Source organism: Lissotriton helveticus, chromosome 4_1 (genome assembly GCF_964261635.1).
Source record: "Lissotriton helveticus chromosome 4_1, aLisHel1.1, whole genome shotgun sequence".
Taxonomy (NCBI): Eukaryota; Metazoa; Chordata; class Amphibia; order Caudata; family Salamandridae; genus Lissotriton; species Lissotriton helveticus.
In genome coordinates, this window is record NC_136063.1 from 1,257,244,081 (window position 1) to 1,257,267,428 (window position 23,348).

At 42.6% G+C, this 23,348-nt stretch overlaps 1 protein-coding gene across 2 annotated transcripts in view; it reads left to right on the top strand.

Moving 5' to 3' along the window:
* CNDP2 (carnosine dipeptidase 2) overlaps nt 1-23,348 on the top strand; it is a 91,417-nt gene that overhangs the window by 39,595 nt on the left and 28,474 nt on the right. For both annotated transcript variants that reach the window (XM_078687818.1, XM_078687819.1), the window contains exons 6-7: nt 11,461-11,545; nt 18,643-18,803. In XM_078687818.1, the coding sequence (XP_078543944.1) occupies nt 11,461-11,545; nt 18,643-18,803 (246 nt within the window). The remainder of the gene's footprint in view (nt 1-11,460; nt 11,546-18,642; nt 18,804-23,348) is intronic.

Here is a 23,348-nt window from a genome sequence, read left to right on the forward strand (position 1 = left end):
CAGCATAAATGTTTACCTGGTGACTGTTATTACATCAGAAGATATTCCTCTTTGTCTTCATTATAGTCGAATAATAACATAAGGGGGTCGGTCCAGTGCAACTTCTATACTGGTAATCTTGAATAAGCTTATTTTGCCTAAAAGTCTTAGTCCCTTGTTATGAGTGGGCCAGTGTGCGTTATGATTGTTCTTGCCCCCGAAAAAAACATGTACTGATTTTGTTTGAAAATGATCACGTGTGATAATTAAGTCCCATTACGAGTTTTCCACCATAATGTAGAATAACATGTGGCTGTTGGTCCTTAACGCAGCAAAATCTGCATGTGCCGGTATTTACTTGCCATTTTCTCCTAATAAGTATCCACTGGTGTTACCTGCATATATTTATCCAGCGAATGCAGTAAAACTCCTAATTCTGATATGTGCGGTAACGCACATATTGGAATTCATTGTCCCCTTGTTAAAAGGGCACTAATGTTAAAACAAGGTTACTATCGGTCTTCAAGTGTGCCCTTCTAAACTGACCTATTCCGTTCATCGATCTGAACTGCCATGCGGAGCGTTCAGAGAATCGGTGCTCATACTGTCACATTTATATACTGTAATCATTTTCTTTAAATCTCATGCATATAGATGATTCTGTAGCTCTCCTCCATACGATGGACCGGGTGTCCTTGGTATGGAGAAGCCTTATTCCTCCTTCCACCTATCTATATTCATGAGATCAGGAGGAATCTGTTGAACTAACCCAAACCATTCCCATACTATAAGGAAACACCCCTGCTTGATGGCCTTTAAAGAGCTCCTGTAGAAATGTCATGTCTTTTCTACATCCCTCTTTGATAATGCACATCTTTGTCCAATATGTGTGCATGAATAGGTGGAAATCCTCTCTGTTAAATGAAAGGAACTGATACAAATGTATTCTCTTATCTTGCCTTCATCCTACATATCTGTCCAAACTAAAACTATTGGTCAGCACATCTGAATGAAAATCTTATTTCTAGCTGTAGGACGTCAAATGTGACTAGTCTAGTAGGGTCTTTGTGGTTCACAAGTGGTTACACATTTGTTTTATAGAGACCAAAGCAGAGCTAATCTCTGTTTCCCATGTAATGTTGGCTGCGAGTAAAGTCATCTGATATACCGGTAATAGTCTGTTAACCTTCAGCCTATTACCATTCCACGGGATTGATTCAAACTTCTGTTTTACAATTTTAAAAATGCAATTCAGGATGCATGTGTTGGGAGGGTGAGGAGGGGGGGCAGAGTTGTTTGTGTCACCGAGCAAAAGGTAGAGGATGATAATCTTTAGACCTCACCTAAAACCGCATGCAAGTGCTGTCTCTTGTAAAAGATTGTTTACTACATGAGCTTTGGAGCCCCTTATTTGCTTCCTCCGAATTGACCAGCGCATGCCACTTTCACTTCCTCTTATTCCTGGTGGAGCATTGACCAAATACCGATTGCTTCATTTTGATTAGTGCCCTTCCAGTGCTTGGCATGTGATTCAGGAACTCTTTTTCCTTCCTCCTTGTCCATATTTCTTTGTGTGTTGCCTCCTAAATCTCCCAACCGCCCATGTCTGTGTTGCTTCTTATCTTCCAACCCCCTTGCCTCCCCCAGTTGTCTGTTACACCACCCTATGCCATAACCAGTGGCCGCCTCATTGCGATCTGTGTGCCTTCCCATTGTCTGTGCTGCTTGTTCTCTCCCGTTGTCTTTGTTTCCCATTCCCCAGCATATCGCTTTTTTCTAACTTTTAGTCCTGCTACACAGCAGCCACGCTGCTCTGCAACATTGCTGAAAGACGGTACTAAAGCCAATAGCTCGCATTTAGGGATACCTATTGGCTTTGCCAGTGCTGGTTAAGCAAGCTGGCCTTCAATACCTAGCAATCTGTGATTCTGGGGTCTACAAAGGGTAGATTGGGAGTTACAAGTAGCTCTCCAGGTGCTAGAATGTTACTTTTACTATACAGAGCCATACAGAACACGTGATTCAAAGGATGTGGAACTTACCTTTATGCATATCACAGGACGGAGGAATTCTGAGTTTCGGACCCATGAGGTAGAAGCCCGCCTAACCAACAGCAAAGTTGCCTGCTCACACACACACACACCAATCGACCTGACTGCATGAGTCTGCAACATAGCCATGCACCAGTGCCACCTACTGCAGTGGGCTGGCTCTGGCACGGTCATCCACACTGTGATTGTGTAAGCTCTGGGCAGAGAGGAAAGAGTTGAGTAGCTAAAGTGTGAGGCTGAATGAGTTGGAGTCAAAGTGTGCAAACTTAAACATTTAAAAAAAAAATCTGATGACCACGTATAATTTGGTGTTTACTGTTAGTTATGTGGTTAGTAGTGTGGGATGATGTTGATTGATGAAAAGTAACTCTAATTGAAGAAAGGGTTGGATACCTCTGGTCTATTCAACCCCTCCCTTGAAGCATATTTAATTGGCCTATTCGATTTGTATATATTATTGGTTCTTCCGAGTATATTCCTACCTAAATATTTAATTGGATCTGGATTCCAAGCCTTGGCACTGTAATGAATGGCTCCAAGTGAAAGGCCTATCAAAGTAAATATTGTGTAATGTATATTTAAATCCTTATATCCTGGAAAAATCTTCTACTACTGAGGGGTCATAGAATTAGTTAAGAAACCATGAATATCTTTAACAAACAGGACTACCTTGTGATGTCTGAATCTTTTTCGATGCGTAAAACACTTTATTTTGGATTAATCTTTTGAAATGTACGGCTTAGAGAGACCAAGTGTGGCCAAGCTGTATCCAGTAAAATCTTAGTGAAAAGTTAAACAAACTCTTGAGGATTCTTATCAGGTTTTACTGTGAGGAGCAGTGTCCTGGAGGTAATAACTGAGTAACAATTAAGAAACAATAGGAAACGTTTGGAAGTAGCTCAGCTTGGACGTTTTAGATTAGGCCTTGTTGAAGGAGGCAGAAAAGCCACCCACACCAGGAATCTTTCCCCTCTGTAATGTTCCAGTTGCCTTTTTGAGCTCCAAGTTAATTAGTTGCTCTAATGCCTCCGCTAACTGGTTCAAATAAAGGAGTCAAACTAAAGATGGCAAGCATCCTGTTTTTGAAGACCACTACTCCCTCCTTTACAGTTCACAGGAATGTATGTGTAAACCCATTGGCTATATTCTCATCACAGTGTGATGTGCCATTAGCATGTTTGATTTGTTATATGTGATATTTGTAGTCCAGCCCTACATATTTTGTATGCCATCTGCTTACTCTCCTCTTAATATTATGTATAGAACAGTTTATGTGGCAGTTTTCCCTTCCTCAAATGCTCCATATTGCCTCTAGCCTTTCTGACCTTACTAAATGTCTTGTGTGAACAGTCATTTTTGTGCTGCATCATTAACTGTAGCACCTGTCTGGTTTCTTTCTTTGTATTATCCTGATACCGTAAGGGAAGTGAGTTATGAGTTTGCATAGTAGTACTGGCTTTGCAGTGTCCCATATCATATCCCACACCACCTCTTGACTATCTGTGTTCATTAAGACTATGTTGAATAACGCCTGTAAATGGCTCTCTCCTACAGTATCTCTGAAAACTATTTCAACCCTTTGGATAAGGTCGGAACCAGCATTGCACAGTCCTATTCTAGGGTAACCCAATCAGAATCAGTCGATTACCATCCCTCCTTTAACACGTGAAACAGCCGCATTCTTGCTCAACGGGTGGTACAGTGACTCCTAGAATATCTGTGTTTCTGCCTCTTGTTTTGTTTGGCAGTCGACAAGTCTGTTGGTTCTGCATCCATCTCTGGAAGTTTCGGCCCTGGGTTCTTTGAATCTTCAGTCCTGGAGTTCACTGTGTTTTTTAAATAAACCTGAAAAGGAAAGCAATATGAAAGGGAAGCTTCCCTGTGGGGAATATTTTCTGATTCTAGGTAGGTGGTACCTTCTTTTATATCTTTGTTTAGCAAGAGCAGTTTCTGACACATCTTGGAAAATAGCAGGTGTGCCCGTCTTAAATCTGAATCTACACTGGACTCGTGAGCTGTCGCCAAGATGTTTTCTTTAATTTGGAAAATAATGAACTCCTGTAATCGTACAAGGAGTGCGATTTTTCTGGATGTGCAACTCTATGGGTCCTATCCCAGATGATTTCTCAATCGCTGGAAGCACTGAGCAGCTGATGAAACGCGGTCTAGCACATGACACCTGCCTGTGCACTGAAAAGGTGTAAGAGTGCCCTCTTTTAACATGGTTGCCCCCACTTTTTGCCCTACTGTTGATGTACTTTAACTGAGTGTGCATTGGGTTCCTGCCAACCAGATACCCAGGGGCTATATTCTTTCCCTAAAACTGCATTATGACAAAACCCAATTGACACTCTTGGCCACTTGCCATTCGCTTGTAGATGGTATCACAGGCACAAAGGGCACTGTGGCCAGGTAAGGCCTCTAAGGGCTGCAGAACTTATTGTGCCACCCTTGGAGGCCCTGTACCTTTACCTGTATACACACACTGCCATTGCAGACTGCGTGTTTTGGTGCAGAACAAAGGGAACCGTCGACATGGCACACTGTGTGCAATGCCGACAAATCGCTGCCCTGGCATAGGTAAGCCACCCCTCTAGCAGGGTGCATCATACCAGTGGTGAGGGTATAGGTGCATCAGCCCCGTTCCCCTACAGTGTCTAAGCTAATTCTTAGACATTGTAAGTACAGGAATGCCATTAAGAGTATCTGGTGCTGGCAGTTTGTCATTACGAACTCCACAGCACCATAACTTCCTAACTGAAAACTAGGACGTTTGTTATCAAACGTCTCGGCACATTAAACCCACACTCATGCCAGTGTGGGATTTAATGAAAAAATGCACTCCTAGGGCATCTTGGAGATGCCTTCTGAAAAACGATCTAATCCTAGTGTCCTGGCTAAGTGGCTGCTCGCCAGCTGCCACCATCAGACATGGATCTCTGCTTCGCGAGGCTGCTGCTCTCGGGGGAGGGGGTCTGAAACTACACATATCCTGGGATGAGGTACCAAGCCCCCTTCCCCAGGATGGGCTGTGTCCATGAAGAGGAAGCTTCAAAGGCCTTTGTGAGCTACCCCAGGCCTCTGCTGCTTCTAGCAACTGGTCCCCACTGGTTCTGACCCCCACTTTGGGCGAAAGAATTGGAGGGAAAACAAAGTGAGGAAGGGAGGTGTGCCCACCTTTGCCAACCCCACCCCTCAGGTGGGGGAGGCAAGCTGAAGCACAACTCAGTCCCACCGTTACTTACCTGTAACGCCCCTAAATGTAGTATTTAGGGGCAACCCTGAACCTTACCACCTCCGACAAGAACCGATGAGAAGAAGGACCGAAGAAGCTGTTCTGAACTAAGAAGAGGAGGACGCCCACAGACTTGGCTCCATTCCTACCCGCCTGTCAACACCATGAACCTGCTCCAGCGAAATCCAGGTGTGTCCTGCAGCCATCAGCCCTCAAGAACCCAAAGGACCTGCCCTGCCTTCCGAAACCAAGACTTTGTCTCCTGTGCGCACCGGATTTGCTCACCCACAGACTCTGGCTCCAGCACCTGATGCCCACTGCCTGAGTTTGAGTGACCCAACACCACAAGGAGGTCTTCCTGGCGGTCCTAACCTTAGATCTGCTGATTTGACCTGCCTCGAATCTCCAATGGACATCTTCAGCCCCTTTCAGGAGGCTCCTCTGCAAGGAGCTGATAAGAGAATCTGAAGCCTAAAGTCATCCCTGTACCCGACGTCCCATGGCCTTGGGTGGCCCAGCCAACGGTCTCCCGGCATCCCAACTTACCTCTGCAAACGGTGGTCACCTCCAGAAGATCTTCGTCCCCAAGCCTGCAGTCTTTGTTGTAACCGGAGAATCCCCATTGAAAACAGCCTCCCGACGCCAAAACAGCACCCAGCCGCCCGTGCCCCGGTGCGATTGTACTTTGGGTGCTAAGTCTGATTTCTCTCCCCCCCCCCCCCCCCCCCTTTCCTTAAACATTATTCTAAGTGTGGAGTTGGTTTGTATAAAACATTGAAAAACTGCAAATGTACAAAAAGTGAATTGCTTACCCTTTGTCTAAGAAATGTCTCAGTGTGATATTTAGGCATATTACACTGATTACAAAAAGTAACTTTAAGTGCTCTAAAAAGTAATGTGCACAGTAATCTACAAAGTAACTTAAAGTAATTTCGAACTGTTGATTTACCCGTAATTCAACCAACTGCATTTGAACCTGCATTCAACTGTAAATCACTGCATTAGATGTTCTAAGTATGATTTCACTTACCTGCAACAGGCTTGGTTTGGTTCTAGAAATGAAATAACTAATATTTTTGATAAAACAAATTGGTCTGAGTTCAGTCTTTTAGTGTGTGACATTGTTTCTTGCCTGAGTGTGTACAACAAAATGCTTAACACTACCCTCTGATAAAGCCTTACTGCTCGCCCACACTACCACAAATTAACCGTGGGTGGAGAGCTCCGCTCCGCCCTTGGAGTTGTGCCTACTCTGCGTTCCATGAAGTATGCACAACTCTCCACACTCCGGAGCGCAGTTGCCCAGGCCCGCCTCCCCACCCCCCACCCCCCTAGGAAGAATTACATTAAATATACTCTGAAGGTAAAAAAAAAAATAAACACCTTCACTGCGGAGTCCCCGGGCTGCCGTCCTCCTCTTCCTTGGTTTCCCGCTCTGCGCATGCGCTCGCACATTCCTTGCAAGAAATGCGCATGCGCAGATCACCGTGAAACCGAGGAAGAGGAGGGCGGCAGCCCAGGGACACCGCAGTTCAGGTAAGTAAATATAATTTAAAGGTTAAAAAAAAAAAATCAGTAATGTAATTCTTCCTAGGGGACTTGAGGCGGAGCAGAGTTTCCACGGAGTTGGTCCCCCACTCTCTGGACCTCAGCGTAGTACTGCTCCGCCCAGGCTTACCACAAATAGAGAGTAAGGTGCTATCAACTATTACCTTTGCCTACCTTTGGGGCTCCACTGGACTCTGTGCGCACTATACCTCATTTTGGTATAGTATATACAGAGCCAACTTCCTACAAAAGGTGTCCTTCCCCTGCGAGGAATGCTTGTGGATGGAGGCGGGGGTGGAAAGAAGGAGTGCAGTTCAGCTCTCTTCATTGAAACTCCGCTCCAACAGGATCTAGTGTCTCATCTGAGCAGGTCACCAGGTCTAGAATCACTTCCTCCTCATAAAGACCAGATTTATTTTTTCTCATGTTGGGATATCATTGAGAAGGTTAAGGCCATAAAAGTAATCACCACCTCGTAAGAAGCTGCATGTTGGGTCTCGACAAGACACTGCCCCAAAATATTTTAATGGTTTTTCATAAATCGCATCATTTAGTCCTTGGGATCTACCATTTATTACTTGGCTATCTGTATAAATTGCCTTTCACTTGCAAATTATTTCCATAGTATTTATATTTCAGAGCAAGGCAAAGAGGATAAACAATGTAGTGATCTGCCTTTCAATATTTTGTACACTGCATACGTATGTGATTTGATATAGTGCAAGCATACCTACAAAGCAGTGTAGTGCTGTACGTACTATAGTAGGAGTTTGGAAATCGACCTATTGATTCCTCAAACCTCGGTCAGCCATTCCATCTCTTCCCATAAGCAACATTTGTGAGGTGGCTAAAAGTTGCATTTACTGCGCTACCACTCTAAATATACATGAACGTGTTGTAAATGGATAGTATTCGTTCCTATTATTCCAGGGTCACTAGGTAATTGCCAAATGACCAATATATAAGTGGATACCTACTAAATGTATGATCAATCCCCTTAATGATACTTCCCTATGTCTCAGTACTTAAATCTTATAACTTCATAGTAAAACCAATTTCATGTACGAAAAATATAATTCTATTATACAGTTTGTAGCTGGCTTGTATGTGAGTATTTCAGTTAAATTATTAAATACATCATCCAAGTTTAAAAGCTGAATTCTACATGCAAGTCAGTAGTTGAGAAACCTGATTAAATACATTTCCTCCCTCAACATGAACAGATGTGCACAAATATTGTTACACACATTTCAGCAATGTGATTGTCTTGCCATTCCCACCAACATGTAGATTTGCGAGTGAATGACAACACTTAATGCCAAATATTTAAACATTTTAGAAGGACTGTCTGTGGTGTGAATGCATTGGCATTGATCAGCTACTAAAAAAACACAACCTCAAACACTATAGTAGCACCGGTCCTCCAACATTCTTTCCAAAAAACAGGAAGAGGGCTCACTGAAAGCCCTAATAAGCAGGTATATTATACATAGTTTTAGTAAAATCAAAAGGTTTTGGCTGAGGCATGACTAAAAACAACCCACTCTTCCATGACAAAAAAATAGACAATGTTCTGTGAGTTCTAACTAATTTAATTTGAACAGATTTTGATAATATTACTATACTGAACCTTTGTGCAGGATGGGCATGAACACCATTAGACCATTTTTCTCACTGAGTGCAATGGAAAACACCTGCTATCCTTTTGCAAGCTAATTCTGTAGCAGCAAAGTTAAGACCATATTCTTTATAACCCTCCCTTTACCTGGCATACTGAAGGAGTGTAAGAGGTTAAACATTTATATTTTTTCTAGTAAGCTTAGTATTTGGAACGATAAGCAAGAAGTAACTTCTAGTCAGGAGAGAGAGGCCAACCACATAACCATGAATGAACCATTTTATGTAAACGTCAATAGATACTCAAGTGGTGACGGCTGTTTCTTCAAAATATCTTTTCTGTGACACTGCACAGGAATGTGTGTGGGAGGATTCCTCCCAGGAGTAGGATGGAAAATGGGTTGGGCGACATGAGATTAAGATATTTACCGACTGTGCCCTCTTTCGTATTCTTAATCATTCAGACCTCTTTCTTCACATGACCTGAACCTTGTCCTTTCCTTGTGAATTATATTCATGCATTTAATGGTGATCGAGAAAAGATGGATAATATGGGATGGTCATGCAACACTTGTCCGTGTGCTGAAGATAGAATTTCCATCTTTAGTGATTAAGCATTTGGAACTGGAACAAAGTGGGTCCCTCATTTATATACTTTTACATACAGAGGATGTGTAGTAGTGCTTATATAGCGCACATATCGTCCCCGAAGGGGTCTCAAGGCGCTGTACACATACCGCTGTGGAACCCTTCCTGGCTTTTCCCTGTGAAGTGCCCACTCCTGGGCACCCCCAAGGTGAAGCCAGGCATCCCAGCGCTGTTGGGGCTGTTGTGGAGATTAAGCAAGCTATTGCCCAGAGTTGCAGAGTTGCAGAGTGGGACCCATGATTAGAATAGGCACCGTGGCGAGAATTATCAGGTGCGGGGAAATAGAGCCCAAGACCTGCCGAGGCGTGAATTGAACCCTGGTCTGGGTCAGACCTCTGCATCAGGGTCTGCCTCTCTAATCATTGAGCCACACTTCTCCACATGTTTCAGAAACTGGTTGTGTTGGTTCTTTTTTAAATTTCATTTTTGGATGGCTTTCAAGGCCCCTCCTTTGTACAAAGTCTTGATTCTCGTTACATATAGTGATGTATTTTAACCTGGGCTGCCATTACCTTTTCAGATGGGCAAAAAGACAAAAACATACTCACCTTGAGCAAAGAACTGCGGTTGCACCTTTCACCCCTATACACTACCAAATTGCACTGTACAGTAAGAACACATTGGCAATCATGTACTAACAAGGTCTTCGTTAAATTGTCAAAGGGAACCATGTCACCATACTCTTCATTTCAGTGTCTGAGTCTCCACCCCACCACCAAGGGAATGCAGGCAATACTCAGCTGCTGTCTGGGGAAGCTATCCTTACCCTGTACCTTGTATCCTGCTAAGCTAGGAGCATGCACAATGGAGTGCACCGACCCCACACAAGCCTACACCTTTGTGCACACGCAGGGGTAGTGTGACACTGGGGGCCTAAGCAAAAGTAAGGATACCTGCCTCACATACAGCCTGGGACTCTGGGCAGGGGTAGACACCCATTTACCATGTGCGGGGCATTCTCCTCACACAGTATTGAATAAAGTCTTGCAGTGGCAAGTATCCGTAGTTATTTATTCAACATGTTTTATATAGCGCTAACTGGACCCGGGGGTATCGCAGCGCTTTACATGAGTATTCATTGCAATATAGCAACATTTACAATGAGGTAGTATTCAGAAACCAATACAGACAGTAGAAAACAATTTAAATATTAAACCATCTAAACAAACAAGTTGCCAAAAGGGTTACAGCAAATCAAGAGAAATTAATTAGATTAGTGAGCGAGGGAAAAGGTGTAAAAAGAGGGGGTAGGGTATGGGAATGGGGAGAGGCAAGGGAGGGGGATAGTTAAGGCAATATCATACAGCTATACATAGATAAAATTAATTGAATGTAACAGGATTACAATGAGGTAGTATTCAAAATCCAACAAGGTCAAAACGGCTCTAGTTTTACATTGTCACATTACATGTGTTGCCAAGGGTTGCCGCAAGTCCTGAGAGATTAGCTTAGCGTGGGAGGTAAAGCATGGAGAAGGGGGGAGAAGGGTAAGTGAATGGGGGTAGGCTGGGGAGGGGGGGTTCTGTAATACCTGGTGGGACGGGGCAGGTCCTTTAGGAAAGACTGGTGGGATGAGTTAGTGGGTGAAGGAAGATGAGGGGGAGGAGAACAGTAGGAGGTAGGGGTGGGATGAGTGCCCAGGGGCGGATTTAAGGACCCTAGTATTTGTTCAGCAGGAGAAGTTTGAGGTCTTTTTTTGAAGCTGGCGGTAAGAGGGGTCCCAACGAAGATCTTTGGGGTGGGAGTTCCAGATGTTAGGAGCGTCCCCAGAAAAGGAGCGAGATTGTGTGGTTTTCTTGAGGAAGGACAAGAGCGAGGGTGTTGGAGCTCCTCCGTGATCTAGAGCTGCTGGCTTTGTGAAGTTTATCTGTAAGATACTGCGGGGAGCGTTGATGCAGGGCTTTGTGTGCAATGCACGCTGTTAAGCTGGCCAAACTTTGAGATAAACTGAATGTCTTTCTGGTCTACAAATAATGGCCCCTTCTAACCTTTGGGATTTAGAATCCCAATAACCTTGTCTTAAGATTTATCATCTGGTCTTGGTGTATATGTGAAAGTAGTCTTGGATGGCCTACATTAGTAGAAGCCTAGTTGCCTACGACTGCTTAAAATTATACATTGTTCCCTTTTCTAAATCAAATAACCTATGGTCCATGTTCATCTTGCCAGTGCTCATCCATCACTCCGTTATACTTGCCATTGGGGATTTGTACTACATTTGAATAGTTACTTGTAAACACGTATCCATGTAGGCTTACTGTGCGTCCATTCTTTACTATGTGGTATTCAACATTTGCATTTCCAGTAGATAGTCTCTAAAATTATACATTTTTAAATAAATCATAATAAATGGTTAATAATTTAGATTTCTTTCAAAATTAGGTTGAGTGCTGTGCCAAAGACCTTCATTCAGGCGTTTATGGGGGCTCTGTTCACGAGGCAATGACAGATCTCATTGCTTTAATGGGTAAGACACCATTTTCTTAACTTTCTATATGTATTTGTGTGTTCTGTTTTTGAAAGATGCTACCAAATAAATCGGCAGATTCATTTGTCAGTAACTAACATCTAGAAAATAAATGGCTAATTATGCAGCCACATAGTAAAGTAGTGTGTAGTTTACAGGAGGACCAACACATTTGCAAATACTGTCCACTGACACCATTGCATGTACATTGACTATCTACATATTGTTTGTGGAGATTATGAAAATGCAATTTTATGATTTGATGGCTCAGCGAAACCGGCCCTAATCAAGGATATTTAAATCCTTTTCTTTCTTCAATACATTTTTTTTTCTTTCACGCTCCTTATTTTCAAGGACAGTCACCCTGCAAACCATCCTTCCCATGGAAATCTGAACAACCCCCTTTTAAAAGTGGATCTATATTGCTTTTCCACAAGAATCACTGAAAGTACCAGCAGATTACTGCTCGGTGTACAGGCCTCCGGCAGGAATACTGCAGGAATATGGTGGATGAAATCTCTCCCTATAAAAAATACTATAGCCAAAATAAGTACCAAAATATTGTGAAAGTGAATGGATGCAGGTATTTATAGGTTTACTATAAACCACTCCATATGTGTATTCACTGAAGGGGGAAAAAAAAACAAAGGCTAAAGTGACCCTATGGTTTAGGAACGTAATAAGATCTTAGCTTACAGTAAAAACACTACAAGCAATTCGCTGAGAAATAAGGTAAAAACTAGCATTTTAGAACACACAAATAATTGAAATTAGCTGTAGTTTGAGCCAACTCTACCATATGCCCCTGCCATGCACTGCCTACGACCTCACACATATTACATCGATAATCACAATGACATTGCTGAAGATATCCATTCCTAGTGACCGTACCCTGTAGGTCTTGTGGATTTGAAGTCATTCAACATGCTACACCTGTGTCCAATATTCTATTCACCTTAATAAGTTTACCCTCTTAAAGACTTCAAATGACCCAAAGTTTTAAAGTCGAGAGGCTGACAGGTGCAAGTTATAGTTAGCTCAGTAAACCATAACTGGTAAATTTCAATTGATTTTGATTGGTCTTACTTCAGCACCTCACTGTAACTTGGCTGTAACCATTGGTTTTATCATTTGAATTGATATATATCCCCAGACAATGTCCATGCATTTGGATCGGCACTCCTGCAGCCGGTGATTTGTCAAAATCTTTTAATACATGACTGCGCAGCTGGTTCATATTTGTGGGGAACAGGATGTTTACTCTGAAGCCCACTGGAGGGCAGTTATTAATCCTGGAAAAACGTTTGAAATGCACACGTAAGCCACTGGAGGCTAAAAAGTAAACTGAATTGAACTACAAGCACGTAGGGAACTGTGGTGAGCAGAGAGAAACTTAATGCAATCAAACTGCCTTTGAGGAAAGCGCTTGAAGGCTTTGAAACGTGTTGGGCAGCAGGACAGAAATGAACACATTTACAATCCCTGTTCCCTTGAATTAAAAGATTTTGACAAATCACTGGCTGGAGGAGTGTGTATTCAAATGCATGGCCATTGTCTGGGGAGATATAGTGTAAGCTAAGATCTTATTACCTTATCCAGCTAAAACGACACTTACCTTTTGTGGGCTTTTTGTGTACTTCTGAGCTGTTTGCCATATGAAATCAACTGCCCTGCTGTGCACCTGTTGAATACCTTTTCTGTTCCAATTATGGACCATGTTTTCCAGTAGTTGGCGTAATCCAGGATTCCATTAACTCGGTCTAGAGAGTAAGGCTGGCTGTCAAAAATCTGATCCTTCCTTATGTTACGCACCAATGCCAGAGTGGACATTTCCAAGCCCATTTTATCCCCAAATGTTTGTTGCTCTACTGAACAGAAGATTGGTTGTCGATGTATCAGACTGGAGAGATCTGGTGGATGAGCCTTTTCCTAATGGTTCTAGACACCGTATTGCGCTACTGAAGAGTGGTTATCTTCATTTTAATGGAAGCTAAAATGTTGCAGCCAGTAGTAATGGTTTTAATAATCAATCTACATTTGGTTCTTTTTCTGGAGCAGCGCTTTACTTAAAAAATAAAAATACTCCCGGACACTAAGTCATTATTTGCAAATCACATGAATAAGTTATTCGCAATCTGCTGCACTGGGTTGAACAAGTTATGAGTTCACACTCAATCGTGTGATTATTGTGCGCTATTCAAATAAAACAAAGCGCAAAAATGTTTCCCCATGATATTGTGATTGCGCGACACCAGCTCTCCAAGATACGTGGATAAGCTCGTAGTCGAGCAGAGCACTAATACTACAAAGCCCATAATGCATCTTGATCTGCTGAATGGAGTCTTTTTGTATAAATAACAGAAACTAATGATGGACAATTGTTTGCTAACCGTGAGCAGGGACAGTGTTTGTCCGAAACGCGTAGGTGGGGAACCTACAGGAGAATTAAAACCACAGAATAATCTTTGAGTGGTGTGCGGCGTCTTCTTTATTGAAGCTTTCTTGTTGGAAAATATATATATATATTTAGTACTATACATGTGAAATTGCGGGCCGCGTTTTAAGTGAGTTTCTTTCACATAGCTAGATTTGAAACCTTTACGTTCATGGTTTTCACAGATTGGCCCAATTGTGCTTTCACCAATTTTGCCAAATTAGAGATGACCTTTAATTTGTGTTCTGTGAATCTGCGCTGTCCCATCAGTTGTTTTTACTTTCACCTTAAGGAGCCTGGCATGGCCATTGGTTTCCTTGGTCCTTTATGAAACAACCGATCTGATGAAAACTGGGATCTGGCCCTAGGAAAATGTGAGGGTTTCCCCTATAGGCTTGAGTGGGTTAGGAAAGAATCTGTTACATGCAACCCTCCAAAACCCATTGTGTCTCCTAGGATGAATATTGTGTGCTAATTTAGTCTGATCTGTAAAGGTTACTCCCAGATTTACCATCCAAACTATAGTAGTGTTTTGTGATAGAGTAATGTTTTCAGCAATAATAGCACAGAGCCCAATGGCAAGGCTACTTTCAGATGTAGGAAAGCCCCACTTGCCCTTGCAGAAGCTGGATTATGTCAAATGTGCATGGCTTCTTAGTTTAATAAGTGGTTCTGTGGACTCATTTCCACAAGCCCGAATGAACCTTGGACTTGTCCCAATCCTGCGAGTTCTTTGTTTCCGTCACTTAGGATCTTTTTGTTCCTGTTTGGCAGGTTTTTTTTGCTGTTGCAGGTGTTTGGATGTATTCTGTGCTGCTTTTTTTTATAGCGTTCGAAATTCAAGAACCGAGTTCAAAAATAACTCCCCTTGGTATGCCCAAACCAATCCTAGAGGGTATGTGTTTGTTGCAATATTTCAGGTTTTCTAGTTTATTTACAGTGACCTTGTATACACATGCACAGTGTCACAACTCAATCTCATTAATTAATGCATTGTGTAACTCTTGGCAGGATTTAGATCATAGCTTCCTGGTCGGGAAGAATTTCAGCATCGGTCTTTTGCTTAATCATTGTGTGAAAAAATAAAAAAATGTTGCAATAGATTTCTACCTATCCTTAGTACAAAGGCCAAGTGTTTACCAAAGCACTTTATGTAACTGCGTTTTCCACTAACGTTTTCCAGGGTAAGCAAAAACAACGAATTTGGTGTTTGAATGAGGGACTTATTGATACAGCTGAACCTCACCCCAAATGTAGACAGAAGTTGGAGAAATGTTGGGTCAGACATAAAGCTTCAGGGTGCAACACACCTCCCGGTTGGTACACAGAAGTTAAAGAATTTCTCTTTGCAGCATGTTGATCATCGTGGCCCTGGTGGAGCACAGTGCGAATTAGCACTATAATAGCCAACATCTTCATTAACACTATATTTAACTGTTCTTAAAACATTTTTTGACTGAAGTGGCTTATTTTTTGTAACCTTTTCAATGATACACCATCCAAGTTTTTAAAGTTTACAATTGTTTAGCACTTATGCCAATCTTTTATATGTTAAAATTATTCAGTGGGTAAATATTAGTCCTGCCTTAACTTTTTTGAGAGGAGTCCTGGTGATAAATGCAAACGAAAGCATTACCAAAGTGATCTATCTGCTGCTTCCGACACTCTCACACTCGATTCTCGTACTTCGGCTGTCTGGTGTGGGGGGAGGCGGGGTGATATTGTGTAGGACTGGTGTAAGTACTTTTTGAAGTCTAGAGGCCAATATGTCAGGCTCGCTTCTTTTTCTTCTGAGTTCAAGGCAGTCAACCAGGGGGTTCACCAGGGCTCTTCATAACGCCTACCCTCTTTAACGTTTTTTCTGTCCCCTCTGGCTTCTTTTGTCGAGACTTTTGGTTATAAAATATATTTCTTATACCCAGTTGCTTTTTGCCTTGGATGGTTCCCATGCCTCAATTGCAGCATCCTTTACGGATTGTATGGCTGCCATTTTTTAATGGATGCAGTGTGGCCAAATCAAATGTAATGTGGAGAAGATGAAAATTATTCCGTTTGGATCAAATGTGCCAAACTGGTGGGAAGATTTTTGCCCCCCTGCTTTGCCGCTTCCACCCCCCCCCCCCCTCACCTCCACCCCCTGTCTTCGGTGGTTAGAAACTTAAGGGGGAAGATGGACAACGCCTTATCTATGTGGCCACCGATTTCTTTGGTGTTGGGCCAATGCTTCGCTATGCTCTGCAATCTGAAGAAATGTCTTCCTCTTCTAGAGTCTAGGAGAGTTGTGATCCATTCGCTGATTACTTTGCACTTGGATTATGCGAATAAGCTCTACCTAGGATTGGCGGAGGCTTTGGTGAACCACCTGCCGGTGATCCAAGTTGCTGCTGCTAGACTTCTTCTGTGTTTGCCTAGGCGTTGTTCCATTCTACCGGTTTTGAAAGCCCTCCATTGGCTACCCATCAGGAAACTGATTCTATTTAAACCCCTGGTCTTGGTCCATAGGGCAGTTTTTCTGTCCTGTCCTGGCTATCTGGCAAAGATCTTTGTCGTCCGTCAGCTCCCCTCTAGAATGCTGCGTTTAGCTACTGCTTCGCTGCTGATGTTTCCACACTTTAAGCGTGACTGAAGGGGTGGCAAAGCCTTCTCTTTTCGTGCGGCCAAAGCCTGGAATGAGCTCCCATATAAATTGCGTCTGATTCCACCTTGGGACCACATCCGTAGAAAATGAAAAACTTTGCTTTTCTTTGTTGGGCAGTAAGTTTCTGGTTACTGGGTGCCTACCATATGCTCCCTTCTCTAGACCAGGACATTCTTCGGAGTAGCCCTATGCCCTACAAATCCCTCCATTCATTTCTTTCATTTCAGTTAATTCATTCTATTCAATTCATTCTTTTCTTTCATTCATTCCTAATCAAAAACATTTCGCATGCTTTAGGGCTTTCATGACCATGCGGATATGTGGATCTGTTGTCCCTAATTTTAAAAAACTTATATAGAGGGGTCTTGGCTCCACTTCATGCTACTGGCCGTTTTGGTTTACAATTCTGCCCTCTAGGAAGTGTTTCGGTTGGACTGCATGAAGGACTGCTCAACATCCGAAAAGTATACTCAATCGTCACACTCTCATTCTGTTTATCTCCTATATGTATTCTGTACTGAAAGTCTTTTTTTTTTTTCACTCCGCATTTACAAAGTCAAAAGTTTTGGCTTTAATATACATGTGTACATGCCTGTTTAAATATGCTGGCACATTGAAGACAGACCTATTGGCTTTGCCAGTGCTTGCTTAAAAAAATCTTTTGCGCAATCATCAATCTGCTGAAGCAGTCCTTTAGGACTGACGTGAAGGTAAAGTACTTTTTAAAATTGACTTAAAACGCAAATGGGGAAACAAAAGTACATAAACTACTTGCTGTTTTTGGTGCATCATCCCATGTCTTGCATTCATGCTAAACCCTTCACCGCCAGCCCATCGAGTTGCCTATTAAATAATAGTTTGAATCTCTTTAAAATTGCTGAAACCATAACTATAAGAAGGGTGTGGTGGAAGTAGAGGAGACTGAGATGAGACAGATGAGGGTTGCATCATTCACCTGGGAAGGTTCACTAGATTGCAGTGGCATCTGAAGTGAGCTATGCACACCTTCTTTTTCCTTTATAACCATAGTTTTGCTCATTTCATTTAGAATTCCACTGTTTTCATGTGTGCTAATTTCCTGTATCAACCACAAATGAGTATGGTAGCTATAAAGTCTTGTAACAGTGTAATGTGAGAATGTTAATTTATTGTATTAGTAATTCTTTTTATGCAGTGCTTCTCTTACTCGCAGAGGTTGATGGGGCAATTTGCACGTATCACATAATGAAATCTAGGAACTCAAACATTACAGAGAAAATATGTAAAAAAAAAAAAGAGGAAGGGAAGTGGTCATTCTAGAGCTAGTAATAAATGTATAGGAACTGCTGCAGAAGTTTTACAGGTTTGACATGTATATAAAAGGAGCAGGGGACGGGGAAATGTGAGTGCTGATCAGTTGTATAGTGTGTGGACCAGTGTTTCCAACACCAATTAAATTTTACGGCATGTCTAAATTAGGTAACCACCCTGAGGCAGATGCAAGGTGTGGGGAACCTCAAAGTACTCCATGCTGGTGATGGCTTGAGGGGGGGGAGCAAGACATTTCAAGGATGAGAGCGTTTTAGTAGCTGTGGGTGGGTAGTCTTGGTGCAGGTTGGCACCGCTTCATTCAATAGTTATAGGGTGTTTGTAAATCCTTGATCTCAGTGATGCCTTAGGGCTGCAGTGACGGTCCCCCATAAAACATGGTTGGATCTGGGCATGATTCTTTAGTCTGATATCAGCTGCTGGATTTCTTTTTATTTTTATTTAGGGTTTTTCTCGTCGTCGAAGTGTCAGATAAACGTCGCATACATTGTCAGATTGCTTGGAGCTGACCCTCCATGCAGTCAAGACTAGGGACTGATATATTGTTTGAAAGTGAAGGAATTGCTTAAAGAGTTTGTGCAGCCCTCGTGTTCCCTGTCCCTGTTAATACAGCTCTATCCACGCCTTTCTTACGCTTTTCGGCGAGAAGTGGAAATTGTTCTGCTTAATTACTTTCAGTGAAAATTATCCATATGTGTGCTTTGTCTGTATTTAAAGATTCACTGGTTGACAGGAAAGGAAAAATCCTGGTCCCGGGCATCTATGAGGCTGTGGCACCCCTCAGCAAGGACGAGGAGAAAATTTATCAGGCAATAGATTTTGACCTGCAAGACTACGCTTCTGACATTGGTACAAAACGACTGCTTCACAATACAAAGGTACTGTAATTTGTTTATATATGCAGTACGTTTTGTTGCTCCACAGTTTTGTCAACTTTTGGCAATTACTGACAAATTAGTGGGTTTTATACGTTTGGTAGAATTTAGAAAACCTGAATGTTCCAACGAGCGCCAATATTTGCATAAGAGCTATGTTTATTTTCTCTTTTTTAAATTTTTTTTTATTACTCTGATCCAATTGTTTACCGGATTTTAGTAGTGTTGCTTCAGATTTATTGTGTGGAGATTAATGATTTACAAGGCTAATGGTATACGTTAAATTCCCCTAGAAGTTGTATTAGATTTTTCTTTGTGAACAAGTTTTGTGAAATCAAAGCCATTGTGGTTGGCCACAATGCTTGTAAGCATGGGGCTGTTGAAACTTCCATGTTCTTATCAAACAGACTTGCATGTATTATATGAAATTGTGAAAACTGTTTGATATGTAGTTTTCTTTCTAAATATTACATGGAGAGGATAATCGAACAAATACGGAGTACAGACTTGAAGCTGCTGATTTTGCACTATGCAGTAAGGAGGCAATCCGCTGTGGATCACCAGTGCAGTGCCGGACTGGCCGTAGTGGGCACCGGGCAATCCCCCGGTGCGCCGCACGGGTGGGGGCCGGTTTTGGGCCCGTGGGGGCCGTTTTTGTTACAGGGCCGCTTTTTCAGCATAGCTGCAAAAATCGTCCCTGTAACAAAATCGGCAGAAAACCGGCCCTGGCAAAGAGCTCGGCGGCACCCCCAACCTCCGCCGGGTGGCCGAGCACTTTGCCAGGGCCGGTTTTGGTTCCCAGTCCGGCCCTGCACCAGTGACAGGGCTAGCAAACCCATTAGCACAATTTGGCCCACAATCTGCTTTGACAGATGACTTGTTTTCTAGAACGGAATGTTAGGCATAGCCAGTTATTTAGGTGGAAATGATTAAAAAGGGTATGGTACTGCCAAAACCATACTTTAGACTCAACCTGCCAAGAATGAGTTTCAACACTAACTGGCACGAGGTAGTGTGAAAGTTGCAATAATACAGCAGTGTTTGGGGTTCCAAAATAATCTGCTCTTTCAGGAAGGACGAGGAGAGAAGCCATTTGTCTGAGAGTGCTGTAGAATAAACCTTTTCAGAGGGTTCTGGAAAGGGCTCCTCAACCTCCAAGCAGTGACGTATCCTGCATTCACCCCAATCACATAAGCCATTTCAGGGGGCGAATTAGTTTATTCCTTCCACAGTAGCAGGAAATTACCTTAGACAAGTGTGTTTTATCCGTTGTTGAGCAATGATACTGCTTGAAGTTCTGCACTAACTAAACTTTCTGCTACACCACCACACAATCAGTCCAATATTGACTGGTACAAGAGTAACTACAAGAACTTCCCAGCAAAGGTGCCATTGAATTGGTAGCCCCTTACCCCACCCAGCGGGGCAAAAAGATTGTACTTCATTTGTAAAAGAATGTGTCTGTGCCTAATGTTTTCCTGTGGAGCCACCACCAGCGCTTCAGGATGTCATGGTTTCCAGAAGCCAAGGCACTAAAGTCTTGATTCCACTGCATGCCTCCTTCATTCATCACGGTACACTCACTCTACCGTTATCTCACTCTTGCAGGTTGTTTTTTGTCCATGCCTTCCCCCATTGCCACTGGTTTCCCCATCTTTGTCTTCCACCATCTTCCCCTCCTGTATGCCTTTCTCTCTTGTTCTTGATGAAAGCTGGATGATGAGCAAAGTTCCAGTCCCCAAAAATAAGTGGCTGTGGGCCCCGTCCATCGCCTCAAGTTAAGCACTGGGGGCCAGATGTACACCCAGTTTTTTGCATGGGCAAACTGGTTTGTGACCCGTTTGCTCATGGAAAAACCTACATGGCCAATGTACTAACACTATTTGCGAGTCGCAAAAACTTCTAGCAAAATAGTATTTTGCAACTCGCTATTCGGAAGGGGCGTTCCCTTCCTAATAGCGACTCACAAGCCATGTATGAATGTTTTGCAACCGCAATTGCGGTCGCAAAACACTAGCAAATTACCACCCTCTTCATGAGGGTGGTAATGGAGTTGCAAATGGGAAGGGGACCCCTTCCCCTTTGTGACTGAATCAAAAAATATTTTTTAAGGGCAGGCAGTGGTCCCAGGGACCGCTACCTTCCCTTAAAAACGAAACTAAAACGCTTTTTAAAAAAAAATTTTTTTATCCATTCCGTTTCCCTTTAAGGAAAATAGTATGCATTTATCTGGCACACAATTACTAGCTCAAGTTTGTGGTAAGTGGACAATACTACAGTTCAGAGTTCTAGTGTTTGGTGTCACAACAGCCCCAAGTGACTTTACAAACCAAGTGCCTGTCGGTAGTCGCAATACAATGGCCCACAGCATCATTCATGTTTTCCATATCTGGATTATTGGCTGCTAAAGAAAGCTGTCCGAAATGCCTAGAGCACACTCCTGCAGCTGTGTTTCTCCTGAATACGCTTTGGTTTAAAGTACATACCAATATGTCTCCTCTCTGCTCAATAGATTCAGGTCATTTTGGGAGCAGTTTTAAACTATCACAGTCAAAACTTGTCTCAATCAAGAGGGTGATGGTTGCTGCCTCTTTAAAACATTGCCTCTTGAACAGTGTGAATGATCATGAAACTGGTGGGGTATCGTGGCCTCTTGAATTGCCATAGTGCTGAATGCTTGGTTTCATATGCGTCCACCGCAGGTGTCTGTCATGCAATAGTCACAAGCAGTGTGTCCATGGAAAGATCTCTTATTGGTCGAGCTAAAGTTAAACACAGTCTCGCATGGTGGAACAACAACAACCTGTTCACCAAGCCCATTTGTGAGCCCTTGGGCATAGGTGACCATTACCACAGATGCCATAATCCGGGGGATCTGGAGCTCATCTGAACAATAGGACTGTTCACGGTACCTGGAAACAAGAGCAACAAGTGGTGTATCAACTTCATAGAGCTGATGGTGTTTCAATTGGCACCAAGCATTTTGCGCTAATCCAAAAGAAAACCATTCTAGTGAGGCCAGACCACATGACCGCAATCCTCCACTGTGGCCCAGTCGATTTAGGACTGGGCTATTCATTCTTTGTTACAGCACATAGTGGAGCATCTGCGGGGGTGGACAACGACTTTGCAGATATTCTAAGCAGGATGTATCAAAAAGTACACAACTGCAAGATGAATCCCCCCCCCCCCCCTCGTCCAAGTATTACTTTCAGAGATGGAGGACACATTGTCGATCTGTTAGCTGCTGCAAAAAGAATTACAAAATGCTCAAGGTTTACCTTCAGGTACCCAACCCCAGTCCATGGGCAGTGGGCATTATGCTGTGGGTGAAGTTGCTAGGGGTATTTTCCTGCGCCTTTGCTCCACTATCTTTGACACGTTCGGTAGTGAGGTAGCTCAAGCAGATGTCCAGATGCTCCTTTCCATCACACCTATGTGATCTAGGCAGCCTTGGTACTCTGTTCTTCTGGATGTGTCTGTCCACCCAAGTAAGAAGCTGCCCATCAGAGCACATCTTCTAACCCAGCATTGGAGTTAAATGAGGCATCCAAGGAAGTGAATTAAGGTATTTACTGAAGTCCTAGGTTTTCGGTACCTCAAACTTCAGATGAGTGTATGCTAATCCTGCGTGAGCCATGCAAGCCTACCATGCAAGCTTGTTATGAAGCAAAGTGGCAATTTTTTTTCATTACTGCATAAACAGACATATTTTTTTAAGTATTGGTGCAAGAAATGTATTTGTATCCCTTTTCATAAGGCAAAGTTGGCGTTTACATCCATTAGGCGAATTTTGGCAGCAGTATCTCCTTATATGCGCAACAGACAGCCTACATCTTTATTATAAAAACAATCCAGTCTTCAAAGCATTTGTGGATGGTTTTAAAAGACCTGTTCTGCCAAAGACACTGCCAGTCCCCACATAGGACCTCAGTGGTGTCCTCTCTAGAATCCTTGGACACTGAGCAATTAGTCATGTGAAATGCAATATCTGTCTAGGAAGGCAGCATTCCTACTGAGAATCACTTCTTATGAAGGGTTAATGAGTTGCAGACCGTAACAGTAGAGGAACCTTTCATCCAGATTCACAGCCTAAGGTGGTTTCTTATTTTCACTTCCGTGAAACCATTAAGTTGTCAAAAAAATTTTTTGCAAGATAAGCAACTCTTTGTTGCTGATGACTGTGTCATAGCGCAAAGGTGTTGGATCTCAACAGTTATTTAATTGGTCTAAACTTATATCACAGAATAACCTCCGCTACCACACTAATCTCAATAGGTCCTCCGAAGGATATTGTTCTGCACTGAAAAGGACCAGAATACTTGTGGTGAACAATTATCAAATGAGGACCTGGAGTAAGATAATTATTAACTTTCCTTCATTACTGAATAGCTTTTCTCAGATCAACTCTATCCTTTAGGTCCGTAACATTTGAAACAAGTAAATTAGCCACAACAGATAAAGTAACCTGTTGGTTTTTGTTTAATTATCTCAGAATGGAACTTTATCGAATTCAAAATAATTTGCACACCAATCAAATGTATTATT